This window comes from Lepidochelys kempii, chromosome 13, assembly GCF_965140285.1.
Source record: "Lepidochelys kempii isolate rLepKem1 chromosome 13, rLepKem1.hap1, whole genome shotgun sequence".
Taxonomy (NCBI): domain Eukaryota; kingdom Metazoa; phylum Chordata; order Testudines; family Cheloniidae; genus Lepidochelys; species Lepidochelys kempii.
In genome coordinates, this window is record NC_136392.1 from 14,548,065 (window position 1) to 14,562,532 (window position 14,468).

Consider the following 14,468-nt stretch of genomic DNA (forward strand, 5'->3'; position numbering starts at 1 on the left):
TCTGTTTAATATTCAAATTGAAAAGTCCCATCACTAATCAATAGTATTAACATTTTATTGTAGTAACTTCATTTGGTAAATATCACTCTTAACCAAGATTTTCAAAACCAGGAGCCTAAAGTGAAATGCATGAATCCATTTTTAGGCACCTACCTAATTTTACAAAATGTTGAACATATGAGAGCTCCCACTGAGGTCAACATGGACTTGAGACACTAAATTTACTTATGGGGAAAAAAAACTTGAACTTGGGATCTTGCCATTTCTATCTTCACCTATTTTTATTTGTACTCTTGTACTGCAGTCTAACACAGCCACCAAAGTTGAAATGCTGTACTATGTAGAACTCAGTGGCTTTCTATTTATAGTCTGACATACGATTTGAAAGATGTATCTTTGCAACTTATCTATATCAATTGCTTTTTACAAAAACTCTCAAAATGTTGTAGACATAGAAAGAATTTCTTAACTTTAATTATGCCTCATAACCACTGAGCTCCATGGAAGCATGCATATGAAGTACTCTTTAAACTTTGTCAGCAACTTGTCCTCTGTGGAAATAAGGTAATACATTTATAGTATATTGTGGTGTGTAACCAATATTGCTGAACCAGTTCAGGTTATAGCAGATGTAGTGATGGCAACATATTAAACCTGCATTTGGAAGTTGAAAGGTATAGTGGGTGTTGGTGTGGGTGGTTTTGGGTAGAGATGTGTAAACCTAGTCTCCACTAGTGGGAATATGGGAGGAAGAGTGACAGCTTTATTTCTCATCTGATGGATGAGAGGTGGAATGCAGTATCTGATTCATTTCTGAGTGTTTGAAATTATATTTGTGATTCCTAGTCACATGGGCAGTGTCTTCTGCCATGTGTAGGCTACAGCAGCACAGCTAAGGTGTTGGATATTTCTACACTACACTACATTGATGGAAGGGGTTTCTCCATCAATGTACCTAATCCACATCTCTGAGAGGCAGTAACCAGGTTGAAAAAGGATTCTTCCATTAAGTCGATCTAACTATGGTGCTCAGGGCATGGCATTTTTTCACAGCCCTGAGCAACATAGCTAGGTTAATCTAATTTTTAAGCATTCAAGCCCAGGCCTTGAATGTTAACGTTGGCTGCTAGGGTATGTGACTTGCTTTGGAGACACATGAAATAGTGAGTTGGGTATGGGTTCTCTGGGTTGGGAGGCTGTATGTCTTCATTCTTATATAAATAACAAGAAAGGGAGTAAAAGGGGGGAAATAGTCTGATGGATGGGCTTTTTGAAAAGAGAAATATATCGAAATACCTTAAGTAACCTGGCTTTTCACAGAAGTTATTGATAAAATCTTAACTTTAGCTGAGTACTGAAGTTTTTTAATGTGGGAGTTTACTTTTAGAAAGCATTTAAGCCTTAATTTGATGTGGACGTTATCTGTCTGTAAACGTTACTTTGCTACCGTTATGTATTTTCAGTAAAACACAAGACCGCATTGGCAGCAGAGGTAGAGCCTGTAACTTCTTTGACCAGTTGATGGCTAGACACAGAAACAGCCATCCACTAGTCACATTTATAAACTCTGAAACAGTCTCGGCCTTTCATCTTTTGGTTAAACTGCTTATTGTGAATAATGTTCAGTTTACATGCTCAGAAGAAACTGATGGTCTGTCCTTCAGTCTAAATGAGGGCCTTCTGTGGATCTTGAAGCCATCATTGGCCATGCAACGCAAGGCCTACATGCAATAATCCAAAATTTCAATAAATGTTCTAGGTATTAATGAATAGAACCCTACTGATTCTGGTGAAATCCAGGAGGAGGAAATTGAGGGGAACACATCAAGCCCCTTGCTCGCATCTAGTAGCGTATGCGTGCGCACACACCTGTATATATCTATCTCAGGTCTGCCAATCCTCTCAGTTTAAAATATTGACAACCTGAATGGCTTTTTCTGCCTGAGAGGAGATAATAAGAATAGTGACATGGAGTAGAGGATGGGAAGGGAGGCCACATGGCAGAATGGGGTACAATGGGTTGGCAGGAGAAGTTATGGAGGTGAGACAGACACAGCCAGAGACAAAGGGAAATGAGGGAATTTCAGGGAGTCCCTGAAATAAAGGGATGGGAATTTGCAGGGGTTGGGAATGCAACAAATCCCTTTTGTGTGATTGAGTTCAACTTACAGAAGCAACAAAGCATGAGAAACTCTATCTAGATTCCTGTAATGCCTATGTTGGAGTTCACCTGGATTTTCTCCTTCCTTTATGCTTCTTAAAAACATCTGCAAACCTAGCCCTCTTCCTATGCTAAAACTTTATGGCATCTGATGGAAATTCTGCTTCTGAAATCTGAGCTTGTGGACATCATAATACACACATTGCAGCATGTGGCAATTACTATATCTGTAGGAACAGTCCTACATGTGCAGTTTTCTGCACCTCGAGGCAGTAAGGTCTGTAGCTTGCAGCTGAGAATGTAAACTTCATCAAATAAATTCTGTAGTTTCCACTTCTTAGTCATCTAAACCACCATTTTCCCCCATAAATGGTCAAAAGGCCTCAATTAGATACTACATTGAAGAAGCCTTAGAAGTACCTAGATAGAAACCAAAGGTAGACTTCCTAGGCCAATACATTTTTGAGATGACATTCAAAAATAATTAAACCTCTTGCAAACTCTCATCTCATTGACTTGTTCCATTAGCCTCCAACTCTCAGATAATCCTCTTGATGGTGCCCCATACATGAGTAAATTCAGATGGATTTGTTTTTGGGGCTGGGGGGGGGAGGGGGGTTGGGGTTGGGAAGAGGAGACAGCCAAATTGTGATAAGTATTAGACACTTAATGGACAGGTTGCAGATTGAAAAGAAGTCTAATGTTGTTCTGTGGTATAAGTTACAGAGAAACTTTCTTACACATTAAAAGTATGCAGGTGTACCTAAAAGTAGTAACAACTAGCAACTCTTAAGGGATATGTTTTATAAGATAGCATATGCAAATAGTTTGCAGGCGTACAGCTGCAAGTTCTGGTACCCTTATTTCTCCCTGATGTTCTAAAACATGAAGTTAAACCCCTTTTTATGGCCTGTTTTGTCTTGTGGAAACATTATTTAGGTCCTATGAACATGTTATATCACGTTAAATGCTGGATCAAATTGTCATGAGAATATGTTCCATTTGGCAAACTTGATTAAACCACGTTTATTGCTCGTAAACTGTGCCAGTTTGCATTGCCCTGAAGAGACAGAAACATTCTGAAACTGCTCAGTTTGTGTTACTCTCAAATTAGTCATGGCAGTGGCAACACTCTATCAAGTGTAACCTGTTGGCTGATTGATCTGGCCGAGACTGAAAATTGAAGACAATTGCTCAGACACATTCCAGCAATTTTGTAGATTATGTTGAAATTAATTTAGTTTTGCCATTTAAATTTAATTAAAGCCTTACTGGTTTTTTCACACTGCATTTAAGGCTTTCATGGAATATAGACAGTAGTTTAGCTTTTGTATCCTAATGGAGTATTGGTTCTTGAAACAGACATGACCTTTTTCTAAGTTTTATTAGCTTAGGTGAAAAACATTGCATAAGATTTAATATGATCAAGTATTGATTTAAACCTGTATTTAGAAATCTTAAGTGATCCCTTTAGTAATTAAATCAATAAGCACAATACTGCCTTGGTAATGGCATTACAAAGTCTGTCCATGTAAATACATACAAAGATTTAAAAAAAAACAAAAACCCTAAAGCTTTCTGTACACTTACTATCACGTTGAAAAGAAACTTAAACTTGAAATGCAGCCTGTTACCATGGCATAGTAAATTATCAAAAACTTCTATTTGAAAATGATGCATATAAAGCATATAGAGGAGGTAGAAATCCTGTACCTAGCACCACATCATTAAGACAGATGACTTGTTCAGTTTTAAAATAAATTAAATTGAACACGTCTGTAAAGTAGTTTACAATGCAAGCCCAATAAAAGTTGTTGTGATAGACATAAGGCAATGTAGATTCTAGTTCATTGGAAATATTCACTTTTAGACTAGTATACTGGTCTTTCAATAAATAATAGCTGTTTTGAAAAAACTTGTGTGTTATATTGTGCTTACATGTTGCTGATCTGTGTAAGAGGAAAACTTTAAGCCCTGGTCTACATGGGAGTGGAGGGGGAATTAACTAAGTTACACAACTTCAGTTACGTGAATAACGTAGCTGAAGTCGACATACTTAGATCGACTTACTATGGTGTCTCTGCTGCGGTGAGTCGACTCTCCCTGCGGCACTGGAGTACAAGAGTCGATGGGAGAATGCTTAGGGGTCGATTATCACGTCTAGTCTAGACGTGATATATCTATCGATTTGCTGCCCACCTATCCAGTGGGTAGTGACTACATACGCTTAGTAGAATGAAAGGGTGATGGAACCTTTATGTGTATATGGGAGTGATGTTTCATATAAGGCCTTAATATTAAGTTTTTATTTTTTCTTAGATGCCTAAAATTCCATACCACTTTTTTAGGATTGTTCTTCTGCAATATGTCTTTATTGTACCTCTAAAATTGTTGTGCTGTGCATTGGTTTGAGTGCTGTCTTCTACTCCATAGCAGTCTGCACTTCAGTGGCAAAGCGTACCTACATAAGTAGTTTGTGTAAAGCACTTTTGAATCATTGGGTGAAAAGGCACTATAAAATCACTTCACTTGCAAATGAAAAGGGCATTGAGTAAATTGTATGATGAGCCTTGTTTTCCAACTAATCTTGTTAATTCCTCTTAAAATTTACTTTATCAGGAAAAAGGCCGGTGTCATACCAACACTTATCTAACAGCATGCTACAAAAGCGAAGTTATGAGAGTTTTATTGGCAATGCACGTTTTCGACCAAATGACAAGAAAACTTGATTATTTACTTCAAGAAATGGTAAACAATCCTGTTAATTAAATGACTTTACTTTTGATATTTGTTAAATCTCGCATCAAATATAGTGGTACGTGAAATTATTAGAAGAGTTATGGAAAAAAATTATGTGAATTAGGTCAGTGAGAAGAATACAAAAGTCCCCTTTACTATGAAAAATTAACTAAGTATCATGGTCAGTGTTTAGGATTGTATTTTTGAAAAGTCCAAATGACTTGGTTTAGAACCTTCACCCTTGATAGTAAATGTGGAGGAACTTGTTTTCCAAAATAAATGGGAGCATTAACAATATTTAAATTAAATCTATTAAACTAGATTTAAAGGGTTACAATATCAGTCTATTAAAGTGTTCAAGGGAAGGATGTACACAAAGTTAAAATGTGAGTTTAAAAACCTACATGGAGAATTAACTTACAAATGAGGAGGCAGCTGATATTAGCTAGGATTCATGCACTTATGAAAACTTGATCTCTAAACTTGATATCTAAGCTATCATGTCCGACAAATTTCCCTGCCAGTTCATTGCACTGCATTTTTGAATATTCACAAGATGGTGTGAAATAACTAAAGTTCCACTGCTTGAGTCAAGCTTTAACTGTTTTTCTGGGTAGAGATTGCATGACATCCTGTGTATCATTCCTCTGGAAACACTTCCTGATGTTCAACTCCTTGACATTGACACCTCATGTATTATATGTGCTTGGAGTTATATAACCTTATTAGTTAGTTAGTTTCCCCAAGAGGGGTAGGGGGAAGTCTTTTGTAATCAAGGCAGTCGGCTGTAACTCTGGAGTTGGGATTTCTATGTAACCTTGGTCAAGTCACATAATCCACCTGTCTCGAGTCACTAAAATCTAGGGTAGTTCTTACCATATCCTCAACAGTGAGAGGGAACTGTTTTTGACATGTTTATATGCTCAGTTGATGAACATAAACAGTTCTGTATCCAGTTTTTACTCTTGCTTTATATATTAATTCTCTCTAGTCTCTGTTTTTGTTCCTCTTTCTGGAATTTCTTCCAGTTCAGGTAGATGCTGCTTGAATGCTGCAGTGTCCAGACCTATACAATAATTTACATATTGTTCTACGTGCTCTAGAGATCTGAACTATCACCTCTAGTCCATAAAGCAAAGCTTTTATATCTACTGCACGTTAGATTGTTTTGCTACAGCACTGTCTCTTGGGTCTCTTTTGACCATTTTTTGCTAAATACCTCCCACTCAAGTTTCTCTTCCTCCCCCCCGCCCGGATATCTGTCTGTCTAACTTTATTTCCTGCTTATATTTCTATTCATGGTTTGAATGTCTTGAAAAGCTGATTTAATTGCCAATTTTAATCTACCAAATAGATGCCACATTTCATGTGAAAACATTGTGTCTAAATATGCCTATTAAAGAACGTGTATATAAATTTCAATTTTAATATTTAAAGATCTTTCTCTAGCTGCATTATTTGAATTTTATTAGTTTATAGCACAAAACTATTTTTGGTTTGTTCTAGGTCTGAGGACGCAAATGCAATTTTTGTGGAGTTATTACTTGCAGTTCATCCCTTGAGAGAAATGAATGGTGAAAGCTACTGAACTAAGCTGTGATTGTACTGTATATAAAACACTACAGTTTTATAATATTGGTTCGGTTAACATTTGTACCAAATAGTCATAAAAAATTGTAGTCTGAACAGTTGGGTTATAAAGGTGTGGAGAATGTATATCTCAATGTTGGTCTTGAATAATATTTTTCTTTAGAATTAATTGACCAAATATTAGGTAGGAATTATATTTTTATGTACTTGAGTGCTGCTGAAAAGAGATCCTCTTTGAAATAGTATATAATCCTTGCACCTCAGGTAAACTCTGTAAATATCTAAGCATGTTGGTTTAACTACTGTTCCTTTTTCATAGAGGTGGCAGTTTCTCATTTTGCGTTTTTTCTGCTATTACTGTTAGTTTTTAAATAACTTTTTCAAATGAACTATGACATTAAATTGTTCAGTTTAGAAGTATTGTGATCATCCTAGCTAAGGTGCTAACTCTTTGCTGTTCAATCTTGCACATACTAGGACCATAATTTGTTGAAGCAAACTCTCTGCTTCTGTTGAATTGATGTTTCCAGCAACTTATCTTAAAAAGCAAAAGAGAGAAGCAGTTCTTGTCACATCCTGTTCAGGATCTTTCATAGTGTTCCTGGGACAGTCAGAATTCTCTCCTTATGTTAATTTCATAGTCTCTGAAATGAATATCTCCACCAACTGTTAAAAACTCTAGTAGCAGAATGTACGGAGGACTCGCAGGACAAACAGGAAATATTTGAATACTTCAAGTGTTTAGGTTTTTACCAAATGTAATACACTTTCATTTAGGAAAAACATAATATCTTTATTTTTGCATCATTTTGTTCAGACTCAAAAATAACATAAATATGTAACAGGCTTATAATAAAAACCATATGGAACTGCGAAGTTTTCTTAAGGGGATGTGGCTTATCATGGTTTGGCCTGCTTGACTGTGCTCGGAAGCTTCTTGAAATCCCTCCTAGCATCTTAATTACAAACTGAAGTGTTGGAAGTATACTAAGGAACAATCTGCTATGGGAGAACTGTGGTCCCTGTATTTTTATGAAGACAGCAGGAGTTTTTTTCTAATGCACAGGCAACTAAACTTGTTAGAGGATGACCAGATATCTGCCAGTTGAGCTGTTGAATATTTTGACTTTTTTTGTCTCTACATAAAGCCTGTAATTGAGACTTGATTCTTCTGTACCTAATTTTGAATTCCATATATTTTAGTAAAAAGAATAATTTTTTTTGCACTGTTCATTTTGCTCTTTGCCCTTCATATAGCAATTGTAAAATAGCCAAGCATAGAAATTCTTGTTTTCATTATGCAAATTGAGACTTTCTAGTTGTATGGCTTAGTTCCTGTAATTTAAATGGAACCTAATTTTAATGTCTCTGTAAACTGGCGATGTAATGAAGTGCTGTGTATCAGGAAATTGTACACTATTTACTTTTTTTCCTGTTCATAAGCTGAGCCATATGTACATAATCTAGATTGTTGTCCTAGTTTTGCACTTTTATAGCTTATTTTTTTGAAGACGAATTCACTTGGAAGATGGCTAATCTATTTTTTTGTCTGATCTTTCAATGAATCTTATAGAATGCATGCTGGAACAGTCTTTATACGTTTTAAGGGATATGTGATTAAAAATTCCACAGGGCTGCATTAAGAATGAAATCTGAATTGCCAAATCTGTCTTTAAAAATCTTTTTTTCATGCTGGTACACTTTTTCAAGTTTTATTTTTTGGCCTCCTCCTAAATCTCTCGGGAATGGATTAGAGAACAATGTACCTAAAGATTTGCCCATTTCATGGAGTTACAGCCCTGTACTTCAAAGTATACTTTTGCCCATCAGTATTAACTATTGGGATACTACTGGTTTTTATGTTTCTTTGGAGAGAACAGTGCATGTATAGAGGTACAAGTTGTTGATTTTGTTTTATTTATTTCATTCTATTTTGTCTGATTTTTTTTTAAGATTGTTGAAACCTTAAGCTGTCAAGCAGTAGACACATTACTCATTTAATTTATAATGTATTTCACTTTAGCTGAGTATGTTATTACATGTGGATGTAAATATATATTTGGTGTTTTGCAAATCTGGCTTTTTGTCTTGTTTTATAAACTTCAGAATATTTTAATCTTCACTTGAGTGACGCTGGATAGTGAGTATAATATATGTTTAAATGATCGAAGGTTAGTTGAATACAAGCTTCCAGACAACTAATTTGAAGAATGTCTATTTAGCTGTCTTTCTAGAAAGATTGCAAAAGAAGCCCATACTCCCCTTCAGTTAGCTCCACTTGATTACGTCTCCTAGATTTACACTCTATGCAATGCATTCTTAACGGTGGATGGAAGAGATCAGAATCCTCCATAGATAATTCAGATAATAAGGGGTGATCTTTTAAGCTTCAGACTTGCCATGGACTTAGTGTTCACTGAGGACAAATGCCTTCTGAAATAATTGTGAAAACTGGATTTGGGTGTATGGGGGGGGAAGAAGGGCAGGAGTTGGAAATATGATGTGTTTAAATGCCTGACTCCCTCTGAAATCAATGTGAAGTAAGTGCCTAAACTCATTTGAGGATCTTGGCTTTAATCGTCAATGAAGGGGAAGGCCATGGAAAGCCTGGAGCTTAAAAATAAGCATTGGAATCAGAGGAAAAAATGACTTTCTTTAAAGTAGTACGAGTAGGGACTAGGACTGTTTCTCACTCATAACTAAAATGTTTGAAAATGAGAACCTCAGCTGTGTGGTTAAGGCTTGTCTACACTGGTTTTAAGGTGTGTTTAAGGTGACTGTCATTCACTCTAGCAAAGGAGGTCTGCAGTAGATCCTGTAGTCTCCTACTGAAGCACAAATGGGATCTACTTTAAGCCCTACTGTACAATCATTAAGATGTAATTACTATCCTTTAATATGAACAGCAAAATAAACCCACCCTGGTGTATGAAGTGGATAATATATATGGAATGACTAAAATACTTAATTTAGGGTTTCTTGCTCTTCTAAAGTCTGAGATTTTTTGCAAGTCTGTGGTTTTGCTATTCTTCCATTCTCTCTCTCCTGCCCCACCCCACATTGCTAACTGGAGTGAGATATCTTCCGCAGGTTTTAGTTCCACATAGGGATACACTAACTTTCTGTGAAATAGTATATATGAACTAAGACCCCAGGTCAGGTGTAATTCCAATGCCTGGGCACAAAGTGCCCAATATATTTCTAAGATCTCCATTTTAACGGATACTGAGCTGGGACTTGACAAATACAGCGGAAGATTTAAATTGACCAGGAAGGGAAGCAAATATGGAGATTCTGCAGTCTGATGGTGTGCAGCCTGTGGTCCAGGAGTCACGTGTGCCTCTTTGGGGATCTAAATTGTGGCCCTCAAAAGTATGTGAATGTGAATTTAATTATGATGTAAGGGACCAGACACCAGCTATGGGTGAAGTGAATAAAACTGCACCAACCATTCCTCCTTCCTGACCCTAAATCCTCTTTGCTGGGGATTGTGGGGAAGGAGGTACCGGAAATAACTATGCTTGCTGGGAATCAAAGCATGGGAATTTCTGTGGCTGGTTTCTATTCCCTTTGTAGCACCTGAATTGAACAAAGGCAGTGGACCAATGCTGAGAATCTGCCCCTAAATAATGTTTGTGGTCCTCTGACCTTTTCATGTATTCATTCCTCAAGTTGAAATGACTGGACTGCTATGGTACCACTTAGTGTTTTGGTGCTTGTCGCTGGCAGCTATATGGGGTGATAGCTCTTGCTTTTAGATGTGGATAAAAATTCTTACGAGACACACCAGAAAAATATAATGGATTTAAACTGGTCAGATTCAGGGGACTCCTTTCCAGTGAAGGACTGGAGCTCTTTGTTCACATACAGGTACTCACAGTGGGGAGGGATGTTGATGCATTCTCCTTTGCACCTGGTTGGACAAATCTTGTATGCAGTTTCACTGCTTTAATTGTTTGTTTGCTTTCTGGTCTGCAAGGGCCTGCTGCCATCGAATAAGTATCAGACCCTTATTGGGCTGGCCAGACGAGAATTTCCTTTTGTGAAAAATAGAAATTTTTCACATTTGGCAACACAACAAAAGAGACCTTTCAAATTTTTTCTTGAAAAAACACTGGACACCAATCATTCTCTTCTCAGTCTTTCCTGTGGGCGCTGCTCCACTTTGTGTAAATAAATATTTATGGGACCAGAAAGAAGACTGACTTTAGTAGACTAGTAATTAGGGAACTTGCCTGTTCTTTTCCCCACCTCAGAAATTCCATGTTGCACCTGAAACCTTCCAAGCACACTTTGTCAAATTAAGTTTCCACAAAACATTTTAGTTTTGACAAAATACTATTTTCCAAGGCAGCTGTACTTATTAATTTTGTGTATTCACCATGGCTTGCTTATGTATTTGTATCACTAGAGCACATAGACGTCTTGACTAAGATCAGGAGCTCCTTCAGCTAGGCACTGAAAATACATAATAGGCTGTGCTTGTTCCAAAGATTTGTCTAATAAATAGGAAAAAATTGAAGTATTAACCCCATTTTTCAGATAGAACTGAGGTAGAGATTAAATGGTTTACCTTTTGTCATACATGAACTCCATGTCATAGCTGGGATTAGAACTCTGCATCTCAGTTCAGTGCATTAAGCACAAAATCACCCTTTTTCTCCAGGTAAGAACTTTTTCAGTTATTTTCAGCCTTTTAAATATTGCTTCCACCATTACTGAAAGTTATCATGACCCTGAGACTAATATCACTGTAGTGATGATGGGAGTAGGCTCGGAAAGTGTGTGAGATTGTGCCAGCTGATATAAAATTTATACTAGGTACAATTTTGGTTAGAAAATACCATATGCAAGAGGACAAAAATGTCAATGCAATTTTCAGGTCTATTATAAACACGCCTTTTAAAATGGCCTTGTTAAGCTTTTTGTATTATAAATCGGTGATTAAGGTAAACAGCAAGAAATGTGCTGAATTGGGGAAAAGATTTCAAACTGTTTTTCTGGATTATTATATAGTAGGCATCCATTTTAGCACTTAAATACTGTATGTGCTGCACTGTTTTAGTCCTTAAGGCATTTCTTGTCCATGAAATGTACTAATATACAGATAAAGCTGGCCTGGACTCTTCTGATTGAAACTTGTGGGGGGATGAGAGGGTTTGTTTTGGCAAATTCCTTATTTTGTGTTTTTTCTTCAAAATAAATTGTCCCACTTTGACATTTTTTAAATGAAATTCCACTTTGGCATTTGAAATAACTTTTATTTTCAAATTTAATAAAACTTGAATAGAAATGTAAAAGTCCCTTTGAGATTAAACATTTTAACTGACCCATTCTGAAATATTTTGATGATTAGTTCATGAAAGCTTTTCAGATTTTTGACTCAGATTTTGATACAGGATTTTTTTTTAAGGTGTGTCTCATGATACAGGAAAACAGTTTCTCACCCAGCTCTCTACATATAGACACTGAATTAGACCACATCAGTGTATGCAGCCTATGATTTCAAACCACTGATACATACCAATTCAACTCATTTAGCGAATTGTTTTTTCTAAAGATGGAACATTTGAATTAGGGTTTATATTAAAGGGATGCAGTGGAAAATACGGTCCAGAAGAGAGTGTGGGGGTGTTTGATATCATTACAGTAAATCAAAGCCAGATCTTTGGTGTTCTGGAATTTATTAATTTGCAGTGTAAGCCCTTCAGTTTTAACTGTGGTGAGTTAATATCTTTTTACTTTACACTGTTACTTGATGACCTCCAAGGTTTTTTATCAATATTATTTAAGCCTTTCCACTGTCCTATGAGAAGTGAGCACTATCCCAGGTGAGAGCTGAGGAAGCAAAGGAGTAAAGAACAGGGTCACTAAGGGTGCGGCTACACTAGAGAGTTTACAGTGATGCAGCTGCACCAATTCAACTGCACTGCTGTAAGTTCTCTAATGTAGCTGTTCTATGCCGATGGGTGAGAGCTCTCCCGGTGGGTTAAATACTCTAGCCCCTACAAGCCACGCTAGCTATTTTGGCAGAAGAAGCTCTCATGGACATAGCACTGTCCACAACGGAGCTTATGTCAATGTAACTTTATATCACTCAAGTGGTTTATTCACACCCCTGAGCAATATAAGTTATGCAGACATAAGCTGTATGTAGATATAGCCTTAGTCAGGAGCAAAAATAGAACAGATTTGTTCACTGTGCTCCATTTGTTACACCAAGATAAATCTGGAATGGCTTTATTGCGTGCTATGAAGTTCTTCTGGCTCTATGGAGAACAGGAACTAGATTCAGGACTTCCTGCTTTAGCCACTAAACTAGCCACAGTGTAAACTAAGAATTTATATGTAACAAAATTAAGCCTTCTGAGTTCTCATAGTAACTGTTTTTCCTTTTATGCAAAGCACTATTTTCTGTTCCACCTACAAGCAGAGTTTCATTACAGGGCTTTGAGTAATGTCTAAAATGCTGGAATATAGAACAAAAATGTATGATTTCACTACTGTAATTATAACTGTCAGATCATTTGGGTGATAGCATTAATAGTAATATTTTGTTTGGAGAAATTCACCCCTGTGCTTTTTAATAAAATTGTATAATCAAAGAAAATGTTCTATTCTTTGATTTAAAATTATAAGGAAGGAATTTTCATTTTCTCTGACTAGGAGGGTTTAGTACTGACTTACAAAGCTTAACACACTTGCCCCCCCCCCTTCTTAACAGTAAAAGAAAACATGGGGAAAATTGGCAATCTAGTACACTGAAGCTCAATCTTTCCAAGATATAAAGTATTCATTCACTAATTTGTGCACACTTAAACATACTACATTTAATTAGGATTAGCAGCTTTTTTAATTGCACGTGATTCATGGGGAAAAGTCACTTACTTCTGAATGCATTCATGCATAATGACAGTAAAATAAACTAAAAGAGGTTTAAAAACTAGTGAACTTCATTCATACTTCATTGCTCCTAAGAAAAATTAGTTTAGAAAGTGGATCATATATAGTAAAATCCTTTTATTAGGGAAAATATGGTCCACATTTTCAAACAGGAATGCCACTGCAAATGTATAATTTGTACATCCAATTATACAAATTGAGTGCACAGTAATCAGGCATGCTCATATGCACTTTTCAAATCTGTAATGTCACTGCAATCACAGCAGTGTATGTGATTTAAGTGTGAAATTGTTTATACACTTTTTGTATGTATGTGTTTCTCACTGGCAAATTTAGTGAGACTTAATCTCTGAGAATTCCTCATGCGACGGAACATAGGCCTTGAACATAATTTTTTTTTTTAATGAGGCCGGGCAATGTGAAAGAACAGGGGAATATTTTTTTAATTCACTAGTTGTGGATCCCTCTAGTGTAGTGTCATGTCCATGCTCCCCGCAGGCACCACAGTGTACTGAACCGCGCACACGACTGGGAATTAGCCCCTAGTACGTTGTCACCTTGGTCTCCATTTGAAAACACTGCCCCCAAATTATAATATATGAAAGTACTGTAAAAAGGAGTTAAAGGTAGATTAAAAATAATGGCATAGCTCCTGATTATGGATTGACCTGTGTTCTTCCCTATCACCATCCATTCATGTCATCTATGTCATGCTTTGCTGTTGAGGCTAATTTACAGTAAGCTCCCGGGGATAAGGACCTGCCAGTTTTATGTATCTATCCATCTATGTACACATCTGTTACTATATAAATAATGGGCCAAATTGTGTCCGTATGCAGGAAAAATCCCTATATTGGTCCAGGAAACTCCATTAGATTCCTCTAGTCTTCCATTAGTGATTCTCTCCCTGCCTCCACCCCCCGCCCTTCATGGATGAGACAGGGCAAAGCTGCAGATCCCTCACAATCATGAGAGGCCAGGCCCTCAGCTCAGAGTGCTTGTGGCTAATGAACCTGTTTTGATCTATCCCTGAGTGTGGCTTAAGTGGAGCCAGACTGACAGGTCTTCCTCTGAT

At 36.8% G+C, this 14,468-nt stretch overlaps 1 protein-coding gene across 12 annotated transcripts in view; it reads left to right on the plus strand.

Moving 5' to 3' along the window:
* Positions 1-14,468, plus strand: part of ZNF217 (zinc finger protein 217) — a 105,824-nt gene that overhangs the window by 28,258 nt on the left and 63,098 nt on the right. For 7 of the 12 annotated variants that reach the window (XM_073309360.2, XM_073309359.2, XM_073309366.2 and 4 more), the window contains 2 exons: positions 4,781-4,909; positions 6,407-8,564. The exons of the other annotated variants lie outside the window; for them this stretch is intronic. In XM_073309360.2, coding sequence (XP_073165461.1) covers positions 4,781-4,890 — 110 coding nt within the window. In that variant the 3' untranslated portion in view covers positions 4,891-4,909; positions 6,407-8,564. Of the gene's footprint in view, positions 1-4,780; positions 4,910-6,406; positions 8,565-14,468 lie in introns of those variants that run through there. 12 annotated transcript variants of the gene reach the window in all.